Source organism: Triturus cristatus, chromosome 4_1 (genome assembly GCF_964204655.1).
Source record: "Triturus cristatus chromosome 4_1, aTriCri1.1, whole genome shotgun sequence".
Classification (NCBI taxonomy): Eukaryota; Metazoa; Chordata; class Amphibia; order Caudata; family Salamandridae; genus Triturus; species Triturus cristatus.
This window is the reverse complement of record NC_140585.1, coordinates 1205586025-1205600409: the sequence shown is the minus strand read 5'-3', so window position 1 is coordinate 1205600409 and position 14385 is coordinate 1205586025. Positions and strand designations below refer to the sequence as shown.

General features: G+C 47.1%; 1 protein-coding gene across 5 annotated transcripts in view; it reads left to right on the top strand.

Moving 5' to 3' along the window:
* The window catches only part of LIMA1 (LIM domain and actin binding 1), a 230770-nt gene that overhangs the window by 159565 nt on the left and 56820 nt on the right, over window positions 1–14385 (top strand). For 4 of the 5 annotated variants that reach the window (XM_085654526.1, XM_085654525.1, XM_085654528.1 and 1 more), the window contains exon 4: window positions 13651–14073. The exons of the other annotated variant lie outside the window; for it this stretch is intronic. In XM_085654526.1, the coding sequence (XP_085510652.1) occupies window positions 13651–14073 (423 nt within the window). The remainder of the gene's footprint in view (window positions 1–13650; window positions 14074–14385) is intronic. 5 annotated transcript variants of the gene reach the window in all.

The window sequence follows — 14385 nt, the reverse complement described above, 5'->3', positions numbered from 1 at the left end:
ACACACGGGGTTACTGAGGTGGATAGTAGAGTGTCTGGGACTGAAGACTCAATCAAATCACATGAGACTCTCCTCGCGACCCTGCAGCGCCTGTTGGGACACCTGGAGGCCCGGGTGGAAGACGTCTAGGGCAGATCGAGGGGCAACAATCTGAACATTGTTGGCATCCCTACAGGGGCAACGTAGACCGCGCCCAATTCCTTCATTTTCAATTGTCTTCAGTCCTGAATGCCCGTGACTAAGATCTCTCCATCTTCATAGCAAGACCTCTGGTGGGTGCCCGCCTTGTCCCTTCATTGCCCGAGTGTTTAACTACACAGATAAGGATGCTGGTCTCCGGGCAGCGGGGAAGACCGATTCCTTGCCATTCCAATCCTCCCCTGTGAGGATTTTTCCGGACTACTCTTCAAGTCCAACAACAGCACTTCTCCTTTCAGGAAGTGAAGCAAAAACGTAAAACTATGGACATCAATTACATGCTTCTTTTCTCAGTGTGCCCAAAGTCATATTTCAAGAAAAGTGCTTATTTGATATACTGGAGACAGCATGGGATTGGATGGAGGAGCGCTCAGCCTTGCGCACGGGGGGCCCTCATCATTATCGGGGGAGAGAGAGGCCCTTTGGGTAAGTGAGAAACGGGGGCAGCGCCGCAGGGATCGTAGAGCTCGCTCCCTTGGACCAGAGAGAGCCCCAGTTGGGACATAGACTTGACTGAGGCGAGGAGGGGGCATATAGACTCCGCACCTGCTGAGAGCTCAGCGAACATACTGGACTCTCTGTGACATTCTTGAACTTTACTCCAACAGGTGTCTTTGTGTGTGGAACATGTTCTGCATTGTCACATGCCTAGTTCCGCTACCCATTTCTTTTGTAGGTTTTCTTTTTCAGATCTTTTCTTATAATAGTTGGGGTGGGGGTTTGCATAGTCTGGGGTAATTAACAATATAGTCTAGCCCAGTTGGCTACTTTGCCTAGTTGTACCACCACAGATACTTACAGTTTGCGGAGTATGGGGTGGGAATTGTTGGACCAGGTTTGGTTTGGTTTCACCCACTGATGGTACACTATATTTATACTAAGCGACTTAAACACAAATCATCCGCACAGTCCACGTACCATACAGTTCCATGAATGACACTTTGCTACGTTCAACCGAGGCTTGAAAGCCTGCCTCCCCTGCCAAGCTGGCGCTCGTCTGTTATAATGTAAATGGTATGCTCGATCAAATTAAGCACAGAGCAATCTTTAAGGCGTTCAAAATGTCCAACCTGGATATAACCTTGAGGGCAGCACTGGGCATCTATAAAGGGACAATCGCTAAGGCAAAAGCTGAGTATTACCGAACACTATTTTAAAGGCGGCTAGTAGTGCCAGAACTATATTTAAAATAGTGAGCGAGCTCTCCAAACCATAAGTTAGAAGATGTACAATTTGGTTTTTGCCCAGTTCATGGAACAGAAACTGCTTTAGTAACAGTCCTGGATGAACTCAGAATGTGAGCAGACACAGGTGAATCAGTTCTACTGGTCCTATTAGATATGTCAGCCTCATTCGACAAGGTCAATAACAAAATCCTTCTGTAATAGACTTATGGATATTGGGATAGATGGAGTGGCACTGAAATGGTTTCATTCATACTTGTCTGATAGGCAACAGGCAGTGGCTTTACCTCCTTTTTTATCTAAATATGGCTCTATCCAGCACTGTGCCCCCAGGGCTCTGTGATTAGTCCAATCTTATTTAACATATATCTGGGCCCACTGATTCCTATTATCACATCTTACGGAATTGAATTATTGAACTATGCGGATGATACACAACTATTTTTTTCTCTTGAAGGAAATCAATCAGTATCGCTGGACAGATTCCATGGGTGTATGCAAAGAAGTGCAAGTTGGCTTAGAGACAACTCCTTTCAGTTCAACGGGGATAAAACAAATTCTGTACTGTACAGCAAATAAAGTCCCTCCCCTGCTGCGTAATCAAGGGGTGATATTTGATGATAAACTGAGTCTAGATACCCAAGTGAATAAAACAGTTGGAACCTGTTTTTCTCTCATCGGAGCATTACAGAAAATACTTCCAATGCTACTGATTTCAGACAGAGCACTGGTGGTGAGAAGTGTTATCGCGAGTCGGCTAGACTATTGCAACACTCTGCTACTGGGTGCTCCAAATTCTTTGATAAAGAAGCTTCAAAGAATTCAGACAATAGCTGTGAAGCTAGCTCTAAAGAGACAGCTTAGGTCATCTGCATCATTGTCCCTTAAAGACCTTCACTGGCTGCCAGTTATGCAGAGAATACAGTTCAAATCTCTCTATCGTTTTTAAGGCTTTACATGGACTCGGGCCTAGACCACTTCAGAGTAAATTTACCTGGTATGTCCCGACCACAAGCCTTCGTTCATCAGCAGCCAAACTGGCGAGCACACCCAGATTCAGGAAGAAAAGGCTCGGAGGATGAGCATTTAGTTCTGTAGCCACTAGGCTATAGAATGAACTTCCGTCCAATCTTGAACAAACAGAAGATCTTGTACATTTTAGAAAGAAGCTTAAAACTTGGCTCTTTCCTAGGGTATAATGGAGCCTAGCCACCGCTTCTAAAAATCTGACTGATATGGCAACATGTGCGTGCATTGGAACTTAAGGTAATATCAGCGTGCTTAGTGTGCTCTATAAGATTATATAACATAACATCTCCTCATGCTACAGGAAACTCATCTCATGGGGAACAACTGCCTGTTTGTGTTCCGTAAGGAATATTCCCAGGCATATCACTCTGGTTTCCACTGGGACTCATGTGGCACAGCCGTCCTGATCCATCATCGCGTTCTCCTGGTGGTGTCCAGGGTGTGGCACCACAATCTCGGCTGATTCGTGGTATTTGCGGGCACTATACTGGGTTCTCCAATCTCTGTGACATGTGTATACACCCCACTCCTCTAATCTCCGACTTCCTAGAGAAGTTGGGTGACCTCCTTCTGAAGCTACCTGTTCTGTTGATTTTAGCGGATGACCTCAATGAGGTGGGCGACCTTGACTTAGATCGCTCTTCTGCCCCACGGCGGCTGGAGACTGCATACCTCACTCTCCACCTTTCTTTACGACGTCTCCCTACTTGACATATGGCTAGCCCACCACCTGTCTGCTTGCAGATATACCTTTTACTCTGGGGTCCATAAATCCTTTTCCCGTCTGGATCATTTTCTCCTACATCAACACGCTGGCCATTGTATGCTTGCTGTGTGTATCCTGGTGAGGGGCCTCTCGGACCACTCGCCGGTGATGCTAGACCTGGCGTGGGGTCAGACCCGCTCAGGGGTGATGGCGGCTGAAATGCTGGTGGCTCCAGGGAGATGAGTTTTGGGACAAATGTCAGGACATGAGCCAGCTATTTCTGCGTGAGAATCAGGAGTCTGTGTGTCTGCTGGAACCCTTTGGGAGGCCTTTAAAGACACCTTGCGGGGGGACCTCATTAGCTACTGCCAGGGGCAGCGAGCGCGCTCGAAGGAAGGTAGAGGGTCTTGAGCCGCCATGTTTGCTAGATCTTGACCAACAATATGTAGTAACAATAGAGGAAGCGCTCCTACGTGACTCTCTCCACACACAAACTTTGCTTGAACAAGAACTCACTTGGGAAGCTCGTGAGACATGGTTGGCCACCCATTGCTGCATATGCCAATGGAGGGCGGGGGGATAAGGCCATTAAAATACTGCATTGGCTCTGCACCCTGTGGACCACTGGTGCGCCCGTTGCGTACCTTGAATCTGATGACTGTTCCCGTGTAAAGGGTAGTGAAAACAAAGCAAATATGTTTGCGTCCTACTACGAGAATCTTTACAGGTCTTATCCTGCTAGGCTTTGGGCAAAACTTTGTCAATTTTTGGCGGACGTACCCATACCACGTCTCCTCATCCTACTGGAACACGATGCCCTAGAGGTAGAGGTCACGTGTGAAGAGCTCAGGGCTGCCCTTTAACTTTAAGCAGGCAAGGCACCGGGCCCCAATGGTTATCCACCTGAATTTTGCTGCCTAAATTTATCGGGTTTGTGTGCCTCCTCTACACAGACCTCCTGGCGTAGGTACGTGTTGGAGGGCGTTGTCCCATCGGTTCCCCCATAGAGAGGCACCCAACAGTGATTTCCCATCTCCCCTTTATTATATGCCTTGGCCATAGATCCCTTGGCGGCATGGGTGCTGGTGGATGCCTTGTTTCTTGGGTTTTAGTGGTCTCTGGAAATGAGGATTTCCCTTTATGGCGATGTCTTTTTGTTCTTGGATAATCAAAAGGAGACAGGACCCCAGACTCTACAGATCCTTCAGGTGTTCGACTCTTACTGCAGTCTTCTTATGAACCAAACTAAGTCCTTCATACACCTTATCTCTCTTTTTGTCTTCGGCACCTGGACTGTGGAGGCTTCGGCTGGGTTTTAAATACCTGGGAGTCTTTGTTCCCAAGAATGGCCGAAGGGCGTACTTTTCTAACCTTCAGCCCCAGCTTGTCGATCTCTCTTAAGACATCAAATTTTGGTCCTCCCTACCGCCATCCCTACTGGGTCATTCGGCCATCTTTGTGATGGTTTCCCTGCCTAGACTGCTCTATCGGCTCCAAAATTTCCTGTTCCAGGTGCACCGGACCTTCTTTACTAAGGTTAACTCTTTAATCCGCCACTTGCTGTGGAACGGGAGAGTCCGTCAGATTTCCCTTGATAAAATGATGGGAGAAGATGTACCTTCAACGTGGGTATATCTTCTCCCTACATCCTCCTCTACTATTAGGGCTAGGCACATTTTAATTGTGAATGACTGGTGGTTTGAGTATTCGGCCAATGCAACTGAGGGGTGGATCATGGGTCGTAGCAGCCCCCCCCCCCCCCCCTCTTATTTGCTTTGAGGGAAATATCCCGCCTACCTTACCATGCGCTACGAAAGTAGTGCTGAAGATTTTGGTAGACACAGCAATGTCCATGGCGTGTGCTGGTAGGCTTACCTTGGAGACTTCGATGTGGGTGGTGACTGCTTTCTTAAGTTGTGGCCCTCCAGGTGTTCTCGGCCTGGGACACCATAGGCATCTCCTTTCTGGGAGATGTGCTCCATAATAGATTCCTGAAGTACTTTCAGGACCTTCAGGTGGAGCTTCTGCTGCACCACACAATTTTTCCTATACCTTCAACTCCAGCATGCGTTGGGTCCCTTCCTACAATCTGTCTCAGCCGTACCAGAGTTCTCTACCTTGGAAGCTAAGATCCGACTCACTTATATCACAGAACATAAATGATCCTCTATTTATCAGACTCTACTTTCTAACCAACCTAATCCAGTGGTGTGGGTGAGGGCATTTTGGGAGCGACTATAGGGCCGTTGGAGGACGAGGGCTAGATTGAGGCGGTGGCTGCCCCAGATAGGCGGTGATAGCTTCTCAGTTCCGCTTGATTCAAGTCAGTCTATTACAACATACTTATTTCACTAGATCATGTTTATTTAGTATGGGGTTAATAGCGATGGAGAGCTGTTTGCGCTGCGAAGACCCTGATGGCGATTTAATGCACATGTTCTGGCACTGTCCCACTCTTTCGCTTTATTGGAATGGAGTGTTACGCATCCTGGAATCTGTATTGGGTTGGTAAATCCCTAGAGACCTGAAATTGATCCTCCTACATCTCACGGATGATTTGGAGGGGGAATAGGTTACAGAGGGCACTACTCTGCCTGCGCCCGATGATTGCCAAGAGAGACATCGCACAATCTTGGAAGGCCCCACCTGTTGGTAAATGGGCCACAGGACTGGATCACTGGATGGATTTTGAGCACCCTATATATCTGGCTAGAGGCTACCCCCAGAAACGTCATAAGATCTGGAAGGATTGGCTAGAATACTGGGGGATTGTGCTGCACCCTTCCTGGCTTGTCCATGGTCCTTGGATGGAGAGATGTGTTGCATGGGACTGATTAGCATGGTGTTTGGGGTGGTGGGGTCTCTGGGACTGTGTGGTCGGGTCGATATTTATATTTTGATTTCCAATGTCATGTTTTCTTTATTTTCTTGTATATTGTCGTGATTGTTCCTCATTTATATGCTTGGCATGTACCCAATGGGGGAGATTTGTGGTTAAAATTCATATAAAATGTTTTAAAACTATGTCCTTGTTTAGAACATTTTCTACCTTCTTGGTTGTGAAATGGCATTGTTTTTTCATAACTCTCCATTCCTGTTATCACTGCCTCTTTCTATTTTCGTCTCCCACCTTAATTGGATTAGTTCACCAACACCACCACCAAGAGCCAATCAATCCTCTCTTGTTCAAATACTACGAGAAATCTTTGCAGCCTGCCTTATTTTTATGGCTTCTTTCCCTTGTGTTTTTGTGCAGGGTTACGGGGTGGGACCTTTTTATCGAGCATTGGACCTATGATTAATCTCTGTAAGCATACTCCCTGTGCAACAAACAGCATTAGCTTGACAGAAGAGGTTTCCCTGTTACTAAGGCTGGTGCTCAGTAGACCCTTGTCTTCACCGTTTGGCGACTTGTAAATAGATTGGGATCAGCCAACCCAAGAAATTGTCTTGATGCTGCAAACCTTTCCTGGGATATCTCAAAGTTTAGTTTCACTTTGAGGTAGGCACTAGTGACTGCCAGTTGCTCACTACAGAGGTATGACCGCACTGAAACCAGACTTTTTGTTTTTGAACTCGAAGCGATACATGCCAGCCTTCAATGTTATTCTTGGAGCTAGAACCCTAGACATAATTTGAAGTCCTAAAGCCATCTGTCCTTCTCTTTTCTCTTTAAGTAATCTATAACCTACAGGATCTTAGAACAAGCATTTACAATGCAATGGTCTCGGCATTGGTAAAGTTAGAGCTATTGGCATTGCTCATGACATTATTTTTGTTTTGTTTTTAAAACATTTAAAGAAACGGCATTGTTATTTACAATGCCAATAGCTTAATCACTCTCAAATGCGAGACCTATTGCATTTGCACCCACACACAGAGCCACCTACTGATTCAGCTATTGACATTGTAAATAACAATGCAGTTTCTCTACATGGTGAAGATCAGTGAACAGATCAAGTGAAAACATGTGCCCTCACTCCCACTTGGTCACAGGTCTACGCCAACCGTTAGTCCACTACTGTTATATCACTAAAGAAAGCTCTTGCTTTCACAGTTCCCCCACGCGTCACAGATCTTAAAAGACCCAGAGCAAGCAATCGAATGGTACCTGATGTTCTGCCAGCTTATCTGCCTCTTTGGCCTTCACAAACCAGAGGTAGGACACTGTGGGTAGCCAACATATCTCTGCCTAGTCAGGCAGCCGCAGTTCGAGTTTAATCGAATTGCAGGCCTTGCTGATGCAGTACTCACCAGCTATCAGCGTAGCTGAATTTAAGGAGTGAAGGCACAAAGTGTGGAGGCAGAAGAGACACTAGGTATCACTTTTTAGGCAAAAGCTCAGGTCATCACACAACATGCATTCTAACAATAGACTTATAATCAGACACCTTAACCAAGACTGAATCCCCATACAGGCTACAGAAACGTCACCAGTATACATATTACAGCTGACTATTTTCTATACTAAAGGACATGCAATGTAGATTAGGCTAAAGTGATTTTTTTACAGCAAAAATAAAATTCTCTGGGACACTAGACAAGACTGCCAAATTACAAAGACTCCAAGTAACAAAATAAGTACAAAACCAGTTCAGCAGACGAACTAGAAACAAATATTGCTGAGCAAAAACTACTTTAACCCCTGCTCTATTAACTGTTTATCTAACCTCAGGAAAAGGGGTCCCTGATCTCCTGTTACTTTATACCCAAGGCTCCCTAATTTCGAATTTTTGCAGATACAGACAGAAAACCATTTTTAAATGGGGATAAAAACAGAAAACTGATTATTTTGAGTGATTACAACTACCGTCCATCATGACTGCTTGGCCATTAGCTGTGCAGATTGACAGGTAAGGGGTTAAAAAAGTAATTTTTAGTAGATATGCACAACCTTGATACTAACATTTTCATGTTTTCATATGTGCATTGATGTATCATCTGTGGGTGGACATATTAAAACTCACCAGGAGTTCAAGCATGAAGGCACATTTATTGGTTACATAAATGTGGAAATATACTAGTTTCAACATCATTTCTTCACAAAACCCAAATATGGATAAATGTATATACCATTAGCAAAAACAAATATGTAGAAATGGAAAAAAAAACCATAAAAATGGAAACCCTAGTTATACATGCAAGTCATACATGGGACAAATATCAAAAGATGTATCCCATATATGTTTGCTCCACAATGTCAATGCAAATATTGGTGGAAAGGGCTGGTACCCAGGGCCACTAATTATACGATTCTGCGGCAGTGCAGTTTCCTGCACAATTATGTGTTTACCTCCTATGCCACAACGCATCATCTGTTGCACAATCTGCAGAGTTCAGCAGAAATGTAGGTTCTAGCTGAAACTGGTCAAAAGTTACTAGAAAAAAAAGCTGTGGCAACTGTTGCTGCACATTGGATGGCCCTTTTCAAACGTTGACTGGTCTCTGTTGCTTATGGCTGTACTCACGTTTTAAACTGGTACTAGTGGTGTAAAACCTTTGTCCATGCAGTATTAACATGCAAAAATGACAAACTAATGAAGCAATACCATCACAAAATGCACCAAATTATGCAGCATAATGTGCCGCCGTGTGCTCCATAATTTAGTCAATCCTGCAACATAATTGGCTCCTTTACTGTTGCATAAGTCAAGTGTCCTTGCAGGTACCATCTTGCACCAACAGCACTACGGTATTAATTGGGTCCATTAACTGTCTCAAATGTAATGTTAACTACGTGACGTACGCTGCCATATTTAGGTAAATACATTCTCGCATCTCGAAACTAAGGGGCGCACAACACAGCAGGCCCAAATTTCAACAATTACTAAGCTACAGCAGCGCCACATGCACTACTCGCACAGGAAAGCACTTTCCTCTGTCCAACACCCGAATCTAATCCCGCTTCTTGCACCCTGCGAGACTTCCCGTACCTTGCATCCAAGAACCACATAAAAAACACAAAGCCCGCAGCCTGCTCTAGAACCTTTTAGTTTCTTACACATATACCAAGTCCTTTTCTTGCATCCAACTAACACACATTATCCTTTTAGGGCTGGGTACGGGGACATACTGTACAAAATTGGGTGTGCATAACAGATTATAAATTTCCGATGCTAGGAAGGGTTCTGCCCAGAAGTCGGTGAAATTAAAGTAGTCGGAGAAAGCCACCAAGGATTGGGCAGGGTAGGGGGAATTCTTAACACCAGCAAGGGCGAAGGGCTTGTCAAGAGTACCCTGAAGAGAACATGGCAGTGTTGGAGTACCAAGAAAGTGAACAATATTAACATGGGTGTGTATGTGTGTGTGTATGTGTATGGAGTTCGCGTATTTCACAGATACGCTTAAATTGGCCGAGAACAGCAAAATAAAGGGTGTTTGGAGAACATACGGTAAAACGAACTATCTCGAGACCAACACCTTCCACCCAGCAAACTAATACCAACATAACAAGGTTCCCAATCTACAAAGCACCGCGAGACCACAACTTACAACACCCGCAGCATTCTTACACAGTTTCTGCTCCTTTCACCAGGTCACACCTTAAGCTATCACCTCCTTAACACCCACAATGTTCCTGCAACCACGAAGACCCTAAACAGTCATACTCCAAGTTCCATACTCGCTGCTACCGGGAAGTACACCCAGCTTACACTGAGCAGTCTGCTAAACGCGGCGACCCTTCTTAACCTTAAAACAAAGAGACCTTCCCTCATCAAACACTGTGCCTCCATTCCGCAACGCTGCCCCTCACACACAAGTAAATTCCCTGCCCAATATTCGTCCCCAAACGCGACCAACCCTGCGTCATCCTCTACTGCCGCGTGCACCGAACAAAGGATACCAGCACCAAGGCTTGAGCTGCTTCTTATTCTTCCGCCCCATGTCGTCCACGCGCCGAGGACCGAGTACTGCAGAAAAGGGGCAAACACAGAGCAGACAAGACGCAGCCACCAGCAAGGAGCCACAAAATGGCCGCACGTAAGCTTACACTCCCAGACTGCACTGTGGTCAGAGGAAGAGCGGTGATGTCGAAAGTGAGAGAAACAAACCAGGGAAACAACGGGGAAGCCCTGTAACAAAGAAACCAAGACAAAGTTAAATCCAAAGCAAGAAAACAAACATACATTAATAAAAATAAAAAAATCGCTTACCAGCCAACTCAGGAATCCTTCGCCTCACAGCAACACACGAAATGACCATAGAAAGAGTGAAAACAAAAAAACACGCCCACCAGCGGAAAAAGGGGACGGCCGGCGATAATTAAACTTCTTGCAAAAAACACGCCCCTCGATTCGAAAAGGACGGGGCCTAATCGGAATGACGGACCTCTTCTCCAATGGCTGGCCAGCATTCAAGAGGCCAGCCAATGGAGAACAGGGGAGAAGAGGGGCGGGTTCAAGCCCCTCTTCTCCAAGTCATTAAATCGACGAGCGAGACTGCGCAAGCGCAGCCTTCGCTAGCCGAGACCTAAAAATGGTCTCTCCGTTCATCTGTGAGACCAAGTCCCCATTGGCAACCTGATCAGTCCCCTCTAAATCTCTGAAGATTGCTGGCTGTAGCAGGGCCAACACAGACATGTGGAAGCTGCACAATCTACTAAGTAAGACTTTGTGAATGGAACTTCATACAGTACTGCAGTCGACTCGGGACTCTACATCTATGGTAACCAGATGCACTACCATTTTGCAACATTTGTGCACTTCTGCAGTTTAGTTTTCCCTGCTTCTCAGTTACATGAAGATATGATTTACCTTGTTTACTTACCTAGCTTTAGACAACACTCTTTGAGATCCTTTACGTGATGGTCTATTTTGTCAGGTAGTTCTTGTATTGGGTGTACTGATGCAGGTTTCCCAATGACTGGTTTACCCTTTTTTTTTTTTTTTTTTTTTTTTATTCAAGCAAGGGACAGAATTGTTGTGGCCAGTTGATCAACTCCCGCAGCTGCTGGACACATTCCAAACAGTTACTTGCTCCAGGAACAGTGGAGGCAAATATAAACGAGTGAATACTTTTCCCTTAACTTTTCCATTGAGGGTTTGATTTGGATTCTAATGCCAATTCTCACCACCAGTAAGTAGGTAACTGTCTGTACAGCTGACTGTAACCTTAGTGACTTTCCCAGCATTTCTGAAAATATGGTAGGAAATAGTTTTTGTAAATTTTACCTGTTTATTGATTGACATTGATGAGGCGATGGGCATTACAAATTAGAGTAAGGGCTGTATTATGCGCATAGCGGCCCAACTGCTGTATTGCGATGATTGAAGTGGGACCGCCACAAGACCGCTGCCGCCTCCAGGATCCTGTGGTGACGGTGGGGGGAGCAGACTGGAAGCACGGCGGTGCCTGAGCAGATTCAGACCTGCCTTTCCACCAAGCATTTGATGGAGTGGACCCGGCCATGAAATGATTGGCGGAAAGCCATGGGAAAGGGCCCCTGGCATGTACCCCCATGGGGTGCGTGCAGATCTGCCCATGGGAGTGCGTGCGGGGGGCACATGATTTGTGTCCCCCACCCGCCCCCGAAGAAGTGCTGTAGTCTGTGCACTGTCTGGCATGCACGAAGTGGTGCATGAACCATTGTGCACGGATGTGCTGGAGGCGCTCACGTTGACAGTTTGCTGTTTAGGCTCTCCTATGAGTCAAACATACCCACCGCTGTGATGCCTCTGCTGCACCCCCAGCCCTGGATTCAGTTCTAAAACCAGCGGGTGGGTTCACCACGGGCTTGGTGGCGGTCCTACAAGAAGACTGTCAAACTCTTAATCCGGGCCTAAGAATCGGCAGGCACATCTCCTTGTTCCACCCTGGTCTAGATGACCAGTGGGCCTGCAGCTTTAAGTTCAAGTGCCCTACGTATTGTAACAGTGCAAACATTAACTAATGCAGCTACCCTTGCCCTCTCAAACAACTGTTTTTAGTGAAATGATTAACATTTTCCAAACTTTCAATGATTATGAGCATCGAGTAAACCGTTCTAACCATAAAGTGTTCCAAGTTGCTGGTACGCCAGCACCGTCACGAGCATTAGGTCTCATATCTGATAAGGTTTCCCACATAGTCTTTAGTGTGCAGCGCTTCTGTAGGCCGGTTGGCTATCTTTTCCTCTTTTTTGGGGGGGCAATTTTGCAAGAGGAAATTAGCGTAACGTTTTTGTTTGTAGAAATAAGAGTGAGTCGAATTATTTATCTGCCTAGTGGAACCTAACATTGGAAAATTCTTAGCAAGAAGTTTTAGTAGGTCTGGGGAGTCTTGTGCCACCTGGGTGGCAACATAGACTACAACAGTGCAGTCTTTTTCCTTGTTTTGGTGAGTTGGCCCTCCTACTTGAAACTGTAAGTGGTACTTCTCAAACTTGAAACTGGGTGGGGCATCATTTTTCAGTAAGGCCGGTTGACCACAGGCTACGTGTGATGGATTCAAGGTATGGCTAGGTCTAAAGTTCTGCCACACCCTGTTGAGGTGCATAGAGGACTGCGCCCAAAATCCTTGTATACCTTAATTCGGCCTTAAAAATCTGCCATGCTGCTCTCATTCCTGGCTCGACATACAGCTAGAACCACACAGACACATCTAGACACCCACAGAAGCACCGGGACAGTGCGCCGGTTAAAATGAGAGAGACTGGAAAGAAAGAGAGACCCACTACTGACCCTTCCGTAGAAAAGTTACTTGCACAGAGACACAGGCCATTCGGCTGTCCTACATTATGAGACACCCAGTGTAAGTACGCACACTCACTCTCACTTGCACTCTAACACACACACACTCCCCCCTCCTACACTATTTCTCACACTCACATTCTGTCACTCTCACTCACATTCTGTCACTCTCACTCACATACTCTCTCACTCCCTTTCTCTCTCACTCCCTTTCTCTCACACTCCCTTTCTCTCACACTCCCTTTCGCTCACACTCCCTCATACACTATCACTCACTCACAGCCACCAGGGTGACACAGGCAGTCTGCTTTGACTACTTCATAACCCTTCTATATCACATCGTGACGCCCGCGCGTGCTCTCTACAGATAACGCGCTCTGGGCTGATCTTTGATTGCGTCAGACAGCTAATTGCTCATTAATCAGGAAGATGAGGCAGACGCATTCCAGCCCCCCAGCAGAGAGATGAGCTGCGTTCTTCAGAAGCCCCCCCCCCCCCCCCCCCGCAGTTCTGCATTCCGATGCCGGCCAGTCGCCGCTCCATTATCCCGTGCGCCCAGTCAAGTATTGGGCTTTGTCCGAACTCCTCTCCCTCCTCATAAAACAGGACCCTTTGTCATCATCTCTGTGGGGCTTCTCTCCCCCTTCCTGGTTTTTCCTTATAAGGCTGTCCTGCGTGTCACTTCCTGCTGTATTTCCTGCCTCTTTTTCCTTTCCCTGAGGGGCGGCTCGGTGCTACATGTGGCATTCCCAGCTGCCGGCAGCCTTCCTGGACTGAGCAGCTTCCTCGTAGCTAGCAGGGAGGGTTCGCGCTGCTTTCCCGGCTCCGCTCTTTATAACTCCAATTGCCTTTTGTGCTTTTTTAGAACTCCGAAAACCTCCCCCCAAACTTTAGGAGGGGTGCTTTGAGCGTGCTGAAGAAACGGTGGGAAAACCCGGTGGTGCAGCCGCCGCCGCCTCCGAAGGAAGCTTCCCGCATTGTCCCCTCCGAGGTCCGACCGAGGGTCAGCAACTCCGAGGCACCCTGCGAGAACAGCCACCCCCCCTCGGCAGGCTTCACCCCGAGAGCCACGGTCAGCCCTGCGGCCGGAGCCCGCGGACACTTCATCTACCCGAGCTCGCCGCCGTTCAGCCCAGGCATGGAGGAGCACCTGAAGGACGGGGGGGAAGAGGACAGGGGCACAGCCCACGGGGAGGGCGCGGAGCCGTCCCCCAAGATCGAGAAGTACAACGTGCCCCTCACCAACCTGAAGATGATGTTCGAGAAGGGAGAGGCGGGCCATCACAAGGTAAGAAGGGTCTGTGCTGGGGGAAGGACTTCAGGATGTGAATACGTGTAGTCCCATGCTCTGTGATTTCTGCTTTGTTCGTTCGGGGAGTCCCACATGAGGCTGAATCTGGTTTGCCTGCTCTGGCCATCTGGACTTACAAGATGTCTATGGTCCACAACTTATCAGCTGTGCCTTGGGGTCCCCTGTACTCCTTCCAGGCTGTCGCTCCATGGCTGGGTCTGATAACTCTCTCTTCCTGTCTCCAAGCCATGCATGGCCTATTGTGCAGAGCCGGTCTGAAGCTTCCCTTTCTGCATCAGAGCTGTGTGC